Source organism: Phoxinus phoxinus (genome assembly GCF_949152265.1).
Source record: "Phoxinus phoxinus genome assembly, chromosome: 13".
NCBI classification, from domain to species: domain Eukaryota; kingdom Metazoa; phylum Chordata; class Actinopteri; order Cypriniformes; family Leuciscidae; genus Phoxinus; species Phoxinus phoxinus.
The window spans coordinates 34,863,647-34,879,576 of NC_136888.1; the positions used below are offsets into that span (position 1 = coordinate 34,863,647).

Sequence of the window (15,930 nt, forward strand, 5' to 3'; positions counted from 1 at the left end):
CGTGCGTGCGTGCGTGCGTATGTGTGTGTCTGTCTGTCTATGTGTGTGCGTGTCTGTCTGTCTATGTGTGTGTGCGTGTGTGTGTCTGTCTGTCTATGTGTGTGCGTGTGTGTGTCTGTCTGTCTATGTGTGTGTGCGTGTGTGCGTGCGTATGTGTGTGTCTGTCTGTCTATGTGTGCGTGTGTGTGGCTGTCTGTCTATGTGTGTGTGCGTGCGTGCGCGTGCGCGTGCGCGTGTGTGTGTGTGTGTGTGTGTGTGTGTGTGTGTGTGTGTGTGTGTGCACACTCTCACTCACACTCACTCACTCACACATACAAACACACACACACACACACTTCACACACTTCACACATCGCAGGATTGGATGATTTGTAAGATCCATGTGTGATGAAGAGCGTCTCTGCTGAGAGATTAATGACTGCTCTCTCCACAGCTCTGAGGCCCTCGGGGGCCCGACACACACACACACACACACACACACACACACACACACACACACACACGCACGCACGCACGCACGCACACACACATAGACAGACAGACAGACAGACACACACACACACACACACACACACGCACGCACGCACGCACGCACGCACGCACGCACGCACGCACGCACACATAGACAGACAGACACACATACACATACGCCACGCACACACACACACGAACACACACACACACACACACACACAGAGAGACAGAGAGGTCACTGTTGTACGAGAATCATGTTTAAAACACTTAATATGCAGAAATATAATCTATTAAACTGTGATTTATGATTAATCTCATAATCGCAGGAACCGGTAACACTTTACAAGAAGGTTCGTTAGTCAACATGAACTAATAATGAACTGCACTCATACAGCATTTATTAATCTTTGTTAATGTTCATTTCTTCATTTACTAATACTTTATTAAAATCTTGTTAACATTAGTTAATGCACTGTGAACTAACATGAACAGCTGTATTTTTATTAACTAACATTAAGAAAGATTAATAAATACTGTAACTAATGTATTGCTCATTGTTAGTTCATGTTAGTTAATAAATTATTGTTAACTAATGAACCTTACTGTAAAGTGTTACCCAGGAACCATAATCGATTAATCGCATCCAAAATAAATGTGTGTTTACATAATAAATGTGTGTGTACTGTATATAATTATTTTGTATATATAAATACACTAATAAATTAAATATAAATCTATATACAGTATATACATGCAAATATTTCTTAAATATATACAAGCATGTGTGTGTAGTTCTATATATATATATATAATAATTTACATGTACATGCACTACCAGTCAAAAGTTTTGGATTGGCAAGATTTTGAATGTTTCTAAATGAAGTCTCTTCTGCTCACCAAGGCATTTATTTGATTTTTATGTTAAATATTATTATAATGTAAATTATCAGTTCTCTATGTGAATATATAGTAAATTGTAATTTATTCCAGTGATCAAAGCTGAGTTTAGCATCATTACTCCAGTCTTCAGTGTCACATGATCCTCCAGAAATCAGTGTAATATGATGATCTGATGCTCAAGACACATTTATGATTATTATCAGTGTGGAAAACAGTTATTTACATTTTTATTTCAGGATTCTTTGATGAATAGAAAGTTCAAAGGAAACAGCATTAATCTGGAGTAATGACGCTGAAAATGCAGCTTTGATCACAGGAATAAATGACATTTTAAATATATTAAAATAGTTAACAATATTACTTTTTTCTTTTTTTTTTATCAAATAAACGCAGCCTTGGTGAGCAGAAGAGACTTCTTTTTAAAAACATAAAAAATCTTACTGGTAGTGTACAGTATATCCATATAGCAGCAGACGCTTTAATCCAGAAGAGGAACAAAAGCAATTCGTCAGCAATATGCCAACAATATTTGTAATATTTGTGTATTGTTTAATATGACAGTGTAAAAGATTTCAATGATTGCAACAGTTTTGTGTGTGTGTGTGTGTGTGTGTGTGTGTGTGTGTGTGTGTGTGTGTGTGTGTGTGTGTGTGTGTGTGTCACTTCCTCCTCATTGTCACGACAGATAAAAACACGTCAGTGTCGAAGCGGCTCATGAAGGTGTGTGTGTGTGTGTGTGTGTGTGTGGTGTGTGTGTGCGCGCAGATATACGTGTGTTTTCCAGAAATGCACCCGGTGAAAAGGGGATGTGTTTTGATTAGAGTTTTCCTGTGAGACGCTCGTCGCTCACAGACACATGCAGAACTGCAACTGGACATTTTAAACTCTTTATTCTGAAACTCCATCATTTTGTTTGTGTAAAATGGTTAGTTATGATGCATATGCATGCAAACACTGTTCTCTCTATTAATTACACCCTTTATCCTTAGGAGAAATACAAATTATAGATATAAAACTATTATGCTTACTTATTTTGTATATATATATATATATATATATATATATATATATTTAGGTTTTTGCATAAAATTGTATATAAGTACAAAATAAGTTTACAATATATATGTTTATATAAAAGAATACATTAGATAAATGAGAATATATGTATTTATTAAATATATAATATAATGAAAAAATTATATTTATGTATAATTTTATAAAATTTTATATAAAAAAGACCAATTAATTATATATTGTATATTGTCAATATATTTATATAAGAATATTAATAATAATAATAATATATATACATTATATACACAGTATATATAATATATTCAATATAACTGGTTCTGTCACAATGCTTTAAAGTAAAAGAGAGCCTTTAGGTGAGTGTTTATAATGCATATTTGGTCCTCAGCATGATCTTCATATTAATGCACATGCACTGATTTGCTTTTACTGAACTCCCTCTGGCTGAGTTTATTAGGGTTATCCTCTATATTATATTGTGTGTGTGTGTGTGTGTGTGTGTGTGTGTGTGTGTGTGTGTGTGTGTGTGTGTGTGTGTGTGTGTGTGTGTGTGTGTGTGTGTGTGTGTGTGTGTGTGTGTGTGTGTGTGTGTGTGTGTGTGTGTGTGTGTGTGTGTGTGTGTGTGTGTGTGTGTGTGCGTGCCGATAAGCCTGTTCTCTGGGGGTTTCAGCCTCTGATTGGCTAACGGCACGCAGAGTTGATAAACTCACTGGAGTGACGACACTATAACCGTGTGTGTGTGTGTGTGTGTGTGTGTGTGTGTCTGGTTAAACTCCTCTTTTCTTTATCTCAGGCTAAATTTAGCCACTGACTCCGATCTGAGAGTTGGCCTTGAGCGCGAGCGCCACACACACGCAAGCGTTCGCACTGAACACAGATCGTGTGTGTGAAGGGTTCTGCTGTTCTGAATAATGTTTTTGAGTCAAGTCACCTTCATTTATACAGCGCTTTAACAGTATGGATTGTTTCACAGCAGCTTTACAGAGATCACAGGAGATTACAGTAACAGAGAGTGTTCAGGCTTTACAGCAGATCTAGAATAAAGTTATTGTCCAGATAAAGTTAGTTTTGATTGATTCACTTCTGTTACAAAGATCATGAGTTATCAACTTAGCGGCCGCTAACACTACACCGTTTTAAAAGTTTGAATGCGTTTGAATATATATATGTGCGCAGGCATGTAGTCCTTCTTCACAAATCAACCCTCAACAAACGCCTTAAAATATACAGACAATATTTGAGTTATGGATTGCCAGTGTTTCCTCACTTGCTCCTCAGATCTATATTTACTTCTACTGTAAAGTACAAAAACATGGTTTTCTAAAGGACTCGAATATGTTCATTAATATTAGACACCAATATGAAAAAGTCGGCTGAAACCGATAATTATTTATATTTGAAAGCCAATAACCGATATATTGGTTTATATCATTTTTGAGAGCCTGATTACAAAAACACAAGTCTCACCATTAAAATCCACGTCCCAAACACACAATTATAATGTTCTCATTATAATGTTATGTTGCCGATATGACAGACACATGTTGCACTTTTACTGTATTTTCCTTTTTTGAAGTGATTTCAATCATATTTCAAGCAACTCAACACCATCATGTTGAACAGTCGCATCTGAAGAGTCTCAGCTGAAGGAAATAATACATTATTTATCGGCTTTAATATATCGGGCAGATTTTTTCATTTTGCCGATAACAATAACATTAAAATGAACATATATCGGCAGATAGAAAAGGTGGCCGATATTGTCAGTGTTTCGGGTAGGTGGAAGTTGAGAGGACTCAAGTATGGCCTCAATAAGGCTTTTATCAATCACAAATTAAAACAAAAACAAACAAAAACCACCCGAGGCGGGTGAACGGAGAATTCACCTCTGAAAACGATTCTTTCTAAAAACTCCGACCTGAGTTGAGATTTTGGAAAACTTTGTTTGCATGTAAACTGAGAGAAACTGAGTTTTAGGCAGTCGACGTCACAGTATGCGATTGGCTAACGTGGTTTGGCATGCTCTTGACGGCATATACACTGCAAAAAAAATATTGTTGCTTTAACTTAAAAAAGTAAGTTACCTGGTTGCCTTAAAAAATTTGAGTTCATTGAAATTAAACAATTGAGTTAATGCAATGAAGGAGATTGGTTTAATCAATAGAAACTCAAAATATTGTGTTATCTGAACTACATTAATTATCTAAGTTGATTTGACAAAGGAAAATAAGTTGTGATTACAAATAATTTAAAAATTTACTGGTTCATGTAAACGAACACTTTTCTGAAAACTGACAGGTGTGCACGATGTTATTTTTGAAAACGGAGAACGGTGAAATGTCCGTGTAAACGTAGCCTCAATTGACCGTTCGCAAAGACCCGCCCCCTTAGTTACTGTCGCTATGTCCGACAAGCTACGCCGCTCTCACACACACACCATGTTCTCACGCAGTGAACAACACATCGCGGAGCAGAGAGACACTGACAACACACTGACTGACACAGACCAGCTTACTTTTCGGTTACTTTTGATATTAAACATATTACACACAGTCTCACTTTTCAAATTTGTTCATTTTTTTAAAGAAATGTAAACAATAAATAGCGTTTTGTGGCTCTTTAATGTGTCGTGACAGATCGCTCAGTTAAAGCCGCTCGTGAACCGATCATCTCTTCCTTCTAGTTCATTTATAGCATCAAATAAACATGAATGAACATCAGAAGGAATGTTGTTTTAACCGCGGAGAGACGTCAGTACACTCCGCTTCTCAAGCTCAAATCCTCCAGCGGTAATCTACTAACTCTCCTGACTGCTTTGTCGGACAAAATGGCGGATGGCGAAGTATGATTAGTCAGATCACCTGTCAATCAAACTCCCTGCGAAGGGTCAATAGGGAGAACAAACAAAGGGGGACAGGTGTGGCAAATAATCAATAATCAGGCAACAAGATGGGAGGAGCTAGACAATCAACAGGAGAGCACATGGCACAAGGAAACATAGCAGCTCTCACCAAACATGACAAAAAACACAAGCACATGGCCAGTAAAACAAATCACCAGCCATGTGCTCACACTTAACGAGACATGAACACGCAGCCAATGAGAACACTCATAAGCCACGTGTTCACACAAACCATGACAACAAGAACGCACACAGCCAGTGTAAACACAAGCACAAGACAAGACGAGACATGACAGTACATGAAACCAGGCACACAGACGAGACAAGACAGGAGTGTCAGCGCTCTGTCACAAAACCAAGAAATAGACTAGACAGAAGTGACAGATATATATTGTGCATCCCTAATTAGCTCTTTTGGATTATAGTTTGTGTCACTCAGTCTAAAATGTAACCTTTCTGAAACACGCGACGACTGGACTACAACTATGTGTTTTTTAATTCAGTGTAATCCTCATTATGTTGCTGATCTTAATGAAGTTCATTTCCATATTTACTCTATATTTACACTATGGGCCCTATTGTAACGCTAAATGTGTTGCTATTATACTGGCGGGCTAAACGACTCATGCGCCCGACGCAAATCTAAAATGTGTTATAATAATTTGGGTAAATGTGTAATCTAGATTTATGCCTATTTTTTCACATCTTCACGGACACAACAATGATTTCCCGCGTGTTCATATTTTTCCTTGTAATAATGTATGATTTGCAAAAATGAAAACTGCTGCGTCTGTTTAGATTAGAGAATCAAAGTGTGTGTGTTGTTCACACGCTACATAATGGCCAAGCACGCGCGCTTAAAATAGCATCTGACTAACGCGCGGCGCCGCTGTCTTTAGACTGGGTTTCTCCTGGTCAGTGGCGGAACTGTTTTCTGAAACTGCAGAATATCACCAGGGAACGTTTGCGCCAGAACACACTCCTCTTTACACTGAACCCCCCAACCCCCCCCCCCCCCCCCCCCCCCAATTCAAAGCTAAAAATATGACTTATTTTCCTTTAAAACTGTATTTTGTCTGTGAAAAGCTGTGTTTACTTGCATAGTAGCGACAGTTGCACTGTATTTTGCATTATTTTTATTATTAAAAAATGCACTTTATATCCGGTTGCATTCAGAAATATTAGTGATGTGATTTGAACAAGCCCTGAAATGAGCATTAGTAATGGCGATGCGTGCCCTAGAAAACTGAATATGATTAGATTAGGGATGTTTATTGAGTGCTAATGGTTACTCATAAAACCTGCTTTTCACTGCTGGGTTTTCCTTATTACTTTTGAGGTCAAGAAGTTGTTTTTCTTCTCCGCCTGAATATCCCTGAGCTACGAGAGTAAGTGTGTTTCTGTGAAGCTCCTGACGACCTTCCGGCGGTTTCTGCGTCTCCGCCGGGTTGTAGACTGGTGTGTGTGAGGGCGAAGCGGGGCGTGTGTGTGTGAGAGAAGCTTATGCAACGCTGTGCAATGTGCAGCCAACAGAACTACAGAGATCTTCATATACCTGACTTTAAAAAGATTTCACTTTTATACTTTCTACTTCTAAATTTCATGTTTAATTCAATGTGTCACTTGCCATTTCTTTGTAATTATTTGTGAAATTTCAAAATTAGTGTGTAAACATTCATTTTTTAGTGTATAAACTGAATCTGTGTTTTTTTTGTATTGCGATACTATTATAGTTTTATTACTGTTTTGAATAATTTTTAATATTTTAGTTAAAAAAGTATATTTTAGGGGGGGTTTTTTAAAGTGAGTTAACTAAAAATATTTTAGTTAAAAAAGCTAAAATATTTTTTATGTTTTAGTTTTTATATTTTAGTTATTTAGTTAAATTATTTAGTTGAATTATTTTTTACATTTTTATATTTTTAATGTGTTTTGTCAGCTTCAGTTTATTTTAGTATTTTTTTTTATAATTTTGAAGTAGAAAGAATGAAATAGTATTTGTAAAGGGGTCATATGACACTCATTATAATGAGTTCATTATTTCGTTTATTTGGTATAATAGAATAAGTTCACAAATCCACAGTAGAGCCATTGTGTTTTAGAGCAACAGTAGGCACGTTTCCATTACAGATTTGCTCAAAACTTAACCAAATTTTTTTTTCTTCCTTCTAAATGTCGGCAATAACTATTGCAAAATGACGGTGTTTCCATTAACCAATGTTATGCGACCAAAACTTAATGTTTTCCTCTCGCGATAATCATTCCAGAAATCATGGCGACGGATGTTGTAGGAGACGTGTGTGTGTGTGTGTGTGTTATCCAAGCATTAATGTCGAGGAAAGACTCTTATACTGTGAGCGGAGAGGAGTTTCTGTTTCTCACTCAGTTCTGCTTCGAGGTCTTGATTGTGGCGTTTCTTTGAGGTTTAGAATCCAGTATTCCTGTAATTATTGAGTTTAATAAAGAACTCAGTCTCGTCTTCTGTCCAAACACACACCGCGTCCTCTACGTCAGGCGACTGTAAATGCGCAAAAACTGTTTTCACTGCAGTTTTGCAAAATATTAATTTTTCGAATTGCCTGAAAAACGTCCTCATGCGAGCAGAAAAACTCTTTTGCGATAAATGGGAGTTTTCGCGAAATTGACGTGTTTCCATTGGGCGTATTTTCAACTTGCAATTTCAGTTTGCGCAATTTGAACCGTAATGAAAACGCGGCTAGTGATGTTTTATTACTGAACGAATCTGTGTTATTGAACAAATCGGTCTAATGAATGATTTAACGACTCACGCATAATGAGTCACTTGCTTTGTCCCTGAATGAATCAGCCGATTTGAATGAACGATTCAGTGACTCACTCGTTAAGACACTGATTCGCCGCCACCTACTGGCTGTTTCATACGTAAAAGTATTTAATTTTAGCTGAGGGTCTGAGAGAGTGAAGAAGGTTGTGATTGTAACTGGTTAAAGAGATGCGGCGTCTATAAATAAACTATTAATAGTGCATGAGAAAACACTGTTCAATAGATAACAAGGTAATTGCAGTCACATTGCATACAGGGTTTTTTCCTCTGACTGATTCTTTGACTGGCAGTGTGTGTTCAAATGTGTTTTACAGCTCTGAAAGTGCATGTGAGTGTTGTTATGTGTAGTGTGTGTGACAGCTTTAGAGCAGTGAGTTACAGGGAAGACTTCGGCTCGTACTTTATGACTTGTCTGTGAAAGCAACAGATGTGTTATCAGTGTTGGACTGGGTTTCGTCTCTCTAGAGAGCTGAGCCAGCTGAAAGTGTGTGTGTGTGTGTGTGTGTGTGTGTGTGTGTGTGTGTGTGTGTGTGTGTGTGTGTGTGTGTGTGTGTGTGTGTGTGTGTGTGTGTGTGTGTGTGTGTGTGTGTGTGTGTGTGTGTGTGTGTGTGTGTGTGTGTGTGTGTGTGTGTGTGTGTGTGTGTGTGTGTGTGTGTGTGTGTGTGCGTGCGCCTCAAGAGCAGCGTAATCCTATTTAGTGAAATGATCTTATCTTGCCTCCCTCAGTGACAGTGGAAGTATTATCCACTTAATCTTCCCAAATCCAATTCTCCTCAGTGCCGGGATAACGACTCGAGAGCGTGAGAGTCGCCCATCTATCATCTTTATTATGATCACGTGTGTGTCTGATGACGTCATGAGAAATTTAGTACAGTTGTAGATGTAGTTCTCACATAGTACACCTCATAGATATCATATAATAAAGGCTAGATGTCTCGTCCGCGCTGCTGGCCAATGGAGGTCGATGTCCGCACACGGCGGCCATCTTGTCACAGTCAGCTCGCTCACTCGTAACATTGTTTAAATGGTGCATGTACTTTTTAAATAACCATAACTTGCTCAATTTTCTACCGATTTTCAAACGGGTTGGTTTGTTATAAACGTCAGAGATGTAGTTATGACACTGCATACTTATGAATAATTTTAATATTATATATTTCAACATGTTCAAGCATTCAGAATTATAGCCACGTTAATAACGTTTGTAAGAAACCAAACCGTTTGTAAATCCGTTAAGATTTCAGCGAGATAAGAGGATTTGTGTTCGTGCAGATCACTCACCGTACATCAGGAACCACAGAGCCCGCCAGAACGCTTGCCTGTGACAAGATGGCCGCCGGTGATGACGTTCGAGACTCCGCCTTTAGACATCTAGCCTTATATGGATATCTATGGTACACCTCACCTGTCAATGGCGGCTGGATCGGGAAGAATTAAAAGGCAGAAATATGACTTGCTGTGTTTGAATCTGCATTTTGCATTATTTTTATTATCATTATTATTTTTTTGTCAATAAAAAAGAAAGATTTAGCTGTTTTTACTTGAATAGAATTTGTATTATTATTGTCCTTGAATCTATATTTTTGTGTCCATGAAAATAGAACTATTTAGCAGTTTTTACTTGAGTAGATGCAGTTTGTCACTCAATTTGAAGTGGCGTCTTTCTCAAAAAGTTGGACGCTGGACTACAGCTTTCTACAGGGTTCCCATGGGTCCTTGAAATCCTCGAAAGTTTGTGAATCAGAAAAAAAAATGTTTATTCCGTGTTACGTTAAGTGTGGGCGAAACTACTACAATGGTACCTGAACGTTTGTTGTTGGACACAACATGTCTCCCCACATTAAGTCCTTGAATTTGAGGGTATTGGACCTGGAAAGTCCTAGAAAGGTCCTTGAACTTGAAGTTAACCCAGGTGTGGGAACCCTGTTTCTAATTCAGTGTAAACCTTCTAATAAACCTACTAGCCATTGGCATATTAACTCACCAAAGCTCAATTTTATTCTAATTTCTAGTGTTTATATTTTAGTGAACGTGTGTTTGGTGTAATGTCACGTGTCTGGTCTCCTTGGTGTGAAGGTGAAGGAACAGACAGCGTTTGTTGTGGAAATATTGGCAGTGTTTCCCAATGTCTGGATTTCACTGTGTTTACTCCACTATTACATCACTGCACCGTCCTCACACACACACACTCTTTACTGGTGTTACGTCAATGTCATTGTGAAGATGTAATATTATTTCAATGTATTGTCTCATAAAGCAATAGGGTTCAAATACATTCTGACTAAAATGTATTTTAAATGCATTCTAAACATATGTGATTCCAATTCTGCTTATCGATTATGGTAAAAAAAAGTCAAAAATATTTATTGTCTTTTTGCAAAACGTTGTGTGTGTTGCAGCCGAACAATTTACCATGAACAAAAATCAGCAGCCTAAAGAATAACTAACTAATAAAATAGACTAATATACATTTCAAATATTATTAACGACAAGTCAGTAATTCAATAAAAACAAATAAGCAAATTAGCAATAGAACAAATAAGTACATCTAAACACATTAAAATCAATTGTAAAATAAAACTGCATATTTTCTTTTTATAAGTAAAATACAGATGAATCCCTATTAAAGTTAAAAACGTTATTCAGTCAAGATCAGTGAGTGATTTTCTCTGTGATTAACATTAATGACAGCAGGTTTATTAGGCGCTGTCACTTTAAGACCGAATGCACCAATCCAACAGACTGTTACTTTGACCTGTTTACAATCACTTTAGACACAACCGACAGTGTTTGCAAGGATATTCTGACATCATTTTGTGTGTATTTGTCCTTATAGCGCAGGAAAGATAACTCAATTCAGTATTTGTGCCGAATTACATCTTCTTACGCTTGAATGGTTGTTTTCCGCTTTTAATTTTAATTCCGAAGTGAACAACTCCTCATTACTGCCGCTCTGCTTCGACGTGTGATTTATTTTGTTCGTTTTCTTTGTGTTTGGCAGCGTCACAGAAACCAAAGGAACCAGGATCCCCTGTGGCGGCGTGTGGCGGATGCCTTCTACACACTCCTGTTCGGGAGAGACGCCGGCGCTCAGGACGCGAGGGCAGATCGCAGGTGAACCGCGTCCCAGTCCACATCACGGAGCGGGACGCTTAGCGGCACTGTCTGGTATCTAACACGGGTTTTGAGGGGGAAAAACGAAGACTGAAAAGAAGAACCTCCGCAGGACGGGGGACGTTTTTTTATGGCAACCTCTTTTCCCCCGACGAAGATGCCATGATGTTCTGGAGATTCTAACAGGAATATTTTCATAAACATGTTGAGGTATTTTGTACAGTATGCTGTTCGTGTTTAAGTTTTCTTTGCACTTCCGTACGTGTATTTGAATGAGCTCCACGAGTCTTGGGAACGCCTTACCGTCCCGCGCCACCGCCGAAGCGAACGGGTGAAGATTTGGAAACTTTCCCCTCAGAAATCTCCCAGGACGTCACTTACAAATCTCCAAAGAGGCCGTTTCTCAGAAGAAGATAAAAAAAAGCTTTTTGCACCTCAAATTTCTTGGTGTTTTGATGTTCTATTTACTTTTTTATTACATCATTGTTGAATTTTTTTATTGTTCTTCCTGTTTTTAAATACTTAGGAATATGATCTAGACGTCCTTGTGTTCGTCAAGCAGCCGAAGAGGGTTTGATGAAGTCGATGATGAGTTGATGTACTGCTGTTTTCGTCTTTTTGATTTCATTTCATTCAGTTCTTGGCATCAAGCTAGTCAACAATCAACTGCATCTAACTTTACAATCCAGTAATATGGATTGGGAAAATATCGTGTTTCATCGTCTACGAATGATTTCGGGTGAAAACTGTTCAAGAAAATTGTGGTAACGCTTTACAATAAGGTTTCATTTGTGAACTGCATTAGTTAACATGAACTAAAAATTTGAATCAACATTTACTAAAGATCGCAAGTTGTACGGTAGTTAATGCACTGTGAACTAATATGAAAGGTTAATAAATGCGGTAAGAATACACTGTAAAAAAAAATAGACTTAAAAAAGTATGTGTTTGTGCTGCCTTAAAATTTTAACTTCAGTCAACTCAAATATCCAAGTTTCTTTACAACTTCACATTTTAAGTTGACTAAACGTAAAATTTGAAGGCAGCACAAACACTTACTTTTTTAAGTTGAATAAACACATTTTTGTACAGTGTATATTGTTAATCGTCACACTGTAAAAAAGTCGCTGCCTTAAATTAAGTACAATCAACTTGGATGTTTAAGTCATTTCAACTTAAATTACATTAAACTGACTTTAAAAAATGAGTTGAATCTTGTATAACTTATGACAAAAAGTTGAAAATCTTATTTTGATGAGTTTACGCAAAGTAAAAACATATTGTCATAACTTATTGATCATATAATTTTTTTACAGTGTAGTTAATGTATCAACTAATGTTAATTATCAGGATTAACACAAAAATTTCACCGAATTTTGGTAAATATTAGAATAAACGGTAACACTTTACAAGTTTCCAGCATTAGTTAATACAAACTAACAATAATAAATACTTCTAAAGCATCTTAGAAGTAATACAATAATAAAATCAAAGGTTTCTGTATGCACCATTAATTAACTATTATTATTGCCCAACGTTAACAAAGATTAATAAAGTGTTACAAATGTATTGCTCATTGTTAGTTGATGCGCTAATGGGACCTTATTGTATAAACGTTTAGCAAAAGTGTTGACTTGACGTCTCCAGCTCACTCAGGTACTTCAATCCACTCCATTTAAAATGGCCAATAGACACAAACCTGTTTCACATATGGAGGATCATTTCTGTGCCTACGACATGAACAGAACGACCTAGACTGTGTTTACACTAACATACAGCGAACATATCAGCCTCAGCCTTATTGTAGTCGCCGTCGGCTCTCTTCACATGTCATTTTGTTTTTATATATCATCTTAAACTGTGGTTCTCTTCATCCTGGCCACTGGTGTCATGGCCAGCGAGCAATACTGTGTAAATCTGAGAAGCGACTGCATTACTTCTCCTCTCAGGACACTTGGCGCTTTCCATTTCCCTGTTTTATTTCTACTTTTATATCTGTCAGGTGATCTGTACATTTTTGGTGGTGTAAATTTTTTACTTTTTTTTAAAAATAGAACCACTACTTTATTTGTAAAAGACGTGAGGATGACCTTCTTCTGAAGACTGTAATTATTATGTTTGAAGACACTGATGCATTCAATGCTGTTTCTCTGATTTGTCTGTCCTGTATTTTATTTGATTTTTTTTCATCTTGAAGGAGTGACACACATTTTGTGAAATTTTTTCCCATTCATTTATGCTAATTTATGCAGAATGATTAAATGAAGGAAAGCATACACTTTTAAAAATATTTTTTTAAGACAATACTGATGAAAGTCCTCATCATTTATCAGAGCCGTGTCAAATATTGAAATCCAGTATTATTCAGCTCATATTTTCACCCCAATAATCACAAGAAAGAAGCAAGTATCATTTTGCATTTTCATTACTTAAAATAAAATAAAATTCTAAATGCTAATTTTATTTCAGCCAGTTCCCAAAGCAACATTTCACATTTGAATTTAGTTTAACTTAATGCACTGAAATAACTCAAACTCAAATAAAAAATTATTAAACGACTATTAAAAATGAAAAAAAAATATATATATATATATTAAAACTTTAGCTAAAATTAAAAATGAAAGTGTAAAAAATTAAAACCGATAAAAAATATCTCAAAGATACTAAAATAATACTTCATTTGTAGTTCAGTTGTAAGTATACATCATGGTTGCAATTTCTCTACCGCCTTTTATTTGATGAGGGTTTATTTTATGCTTTTAATATTTCTTTCCTATTTTTTTAAATTGATTTAAATTAGTAATAAATTGATTATTTAATTTAATTAATGCTTAAAAATCTGGCTGATTTTCATCACTGAAATATAGGATTGAATTGAATACAGAACAAATGCAAGTCTATTTATTTCTATAGTGCTTTCGGTAATAATCAGGAAAATCAATTATGTAAATTGGAAAAAAAAGTGAAAAAAATGTTAAACTAATTTGAAAAAAAATTGAAAAAAAATTGAAAAAAAATTGAAAAAAATTTGAAAAAAATTTGAAAAAAATTTGAAAAAACTGGGGGGGGGATTAAAAAAAAAATTGGAAAAAAATTGGAAAAGAATTTGGAAAAAATTCAAAAGTGTCTTTATTCGATTAAATTTTCATGACAATAATAACAATGTCAATGCAAAGTAATAAAAAATAGCTTCTTTATTGAAGGCTCTAAAAAATGCTGTGTTTCAACCCAAGTTTGGGTCATCGGACAAACCCAGCCGTTTTTTATTTACATTTTAAACCCAACGGTTGGGTTAGTCCATATTTGACCCTGCGCAGCCCGTTTTGTCCTGATGTTGCGGTGTGATGTGACTGAGCTCGGCCTGGTACATGGTGACCGGTGCAGTGTGTTTCTCTGAATGTTGCTGGAGGTGAACGTGAGTTTCCTGCAGATCGTGAACGCTGAGCCAGAGCCACTCGTCCTCCTCCAGCCCGTATGTGCACTCCTCCACTTCATATTTATTTTATTCTTATTTATTTTATTCCTTTTTTTATGTGTGTATATCGACTCGTTGCTACTGTATACATTTCACTGTGCAATTCCTTTCTTTATATCCCTTTATTCTAACGTTTTTGTCGTGCATTTCTGGCGTTTTGCTGTGTCGCTGAAGGAGGTTCAGGAGGATTTTAATCTGGTCACTGTTGTTCTGTTTGTTCACATCAACACAGTGCCATCAGATGAACTGAGCGCGAGTGAAAGCAGAAGAATCCACTGAGATTATTGTGTTATATTGTGTAAAATCAGGTGAATCTCACGCAAACATGTCCAGGTTGTATTTTATTTCCGTCCAAAATCGACCAGAAAAGGTTAAATTTTAAAAAATTATATTGATTTATCATGATATATTTTACACCATGCATGATCTGCCTGAATACTCGATTCTGATTGGCTGGAAGGTGTGCAATAAAACCGTTTAATGCACAAGTAGTTCCAGTCGGTTTAATCACTGCTCTATATTAATACCCTGCTTTCATTGAAACACACACACACACACACACACACACATTCACAAGCACAGAAACATTTATTAATAAATGAACTTCTCTGCTACTGAATTGAGGTTGTAACGTTGCTGTTTTTGAAGTAATTTAACTTACAACTTCTTTACTAAAGCGACACTGAACCGACTCTCTCGATAGCCTAATAAACTCAAATAAATGTTATAATTCATATAGAGGTAGTCATACTGCACTACTTTATCTGTGTGTGTGTGTGTGTGGGGGGGATTTAAAGCGGACAGAACATTAGATCATTTTAGTGCCTCAAACGTGATGACAGCTTTAAATTGTCAATTATGTTTTGACTTAAATTGACATAAAGCATGTTTTTAGGTTATCGTAAAACATATTCAGACTCTTAAAGTAAGAGTATAAAGCTATAAAATGAGAGTTTATGAGATATTTGACTTTTGATCGCAGAATCTTGAGCAGTTTGAGGTCTAGTTCTGACCAAACACCCGCTTTTCTTCTGATTTTGGGGAGAAATATGACCTGGACGTGTGTGTTATGCGTCTCTCGTGAGCTTCACGCTATCTTTTCATGAAATGAATGAGGAAAAACTGATGGTGAATTTGCTTCTGAGGCTCTAAATCGTCCCAGTATCCTAAAGATCTGCTGAAGTCAATCAGAATCCCGTTTGTGAAGACGAGCACAGCTGTGTTAGTGAA

At 36.5% G+C, this 15,930-nt stretch overlaps 1 protein-coding gene across 2 annotated transcripts in view; it reads left to right on the plus strand.

Moving 5' to 3' along the window:
* The window catches only part of bmf1 (BCL2 modifying factor 1), a 67,164-nt gene extending 53,376 nt beyond the window's left edge, over positions 1 to 13,788 (plus strand). For both annotated transcript variants that reach the window (XM_079634060.1, XM_079634059.1), the window contains exon 4: positions 11,113 to 13,788. In XM_079634060.1, coding sequence (XP_079490186.1) covers positions 11,113 to 11,229 — 117 coding nt within the window. In that variant the 3' untranslated portion in view covers positions 11,230 to 13,788. The remainder of the gene's footprint in view (positions 1 to 11,112) is intronic.
* The last annotated feature ends 2,142 nt before the right edge of the window (positions 13,789 to 15,930 follow it).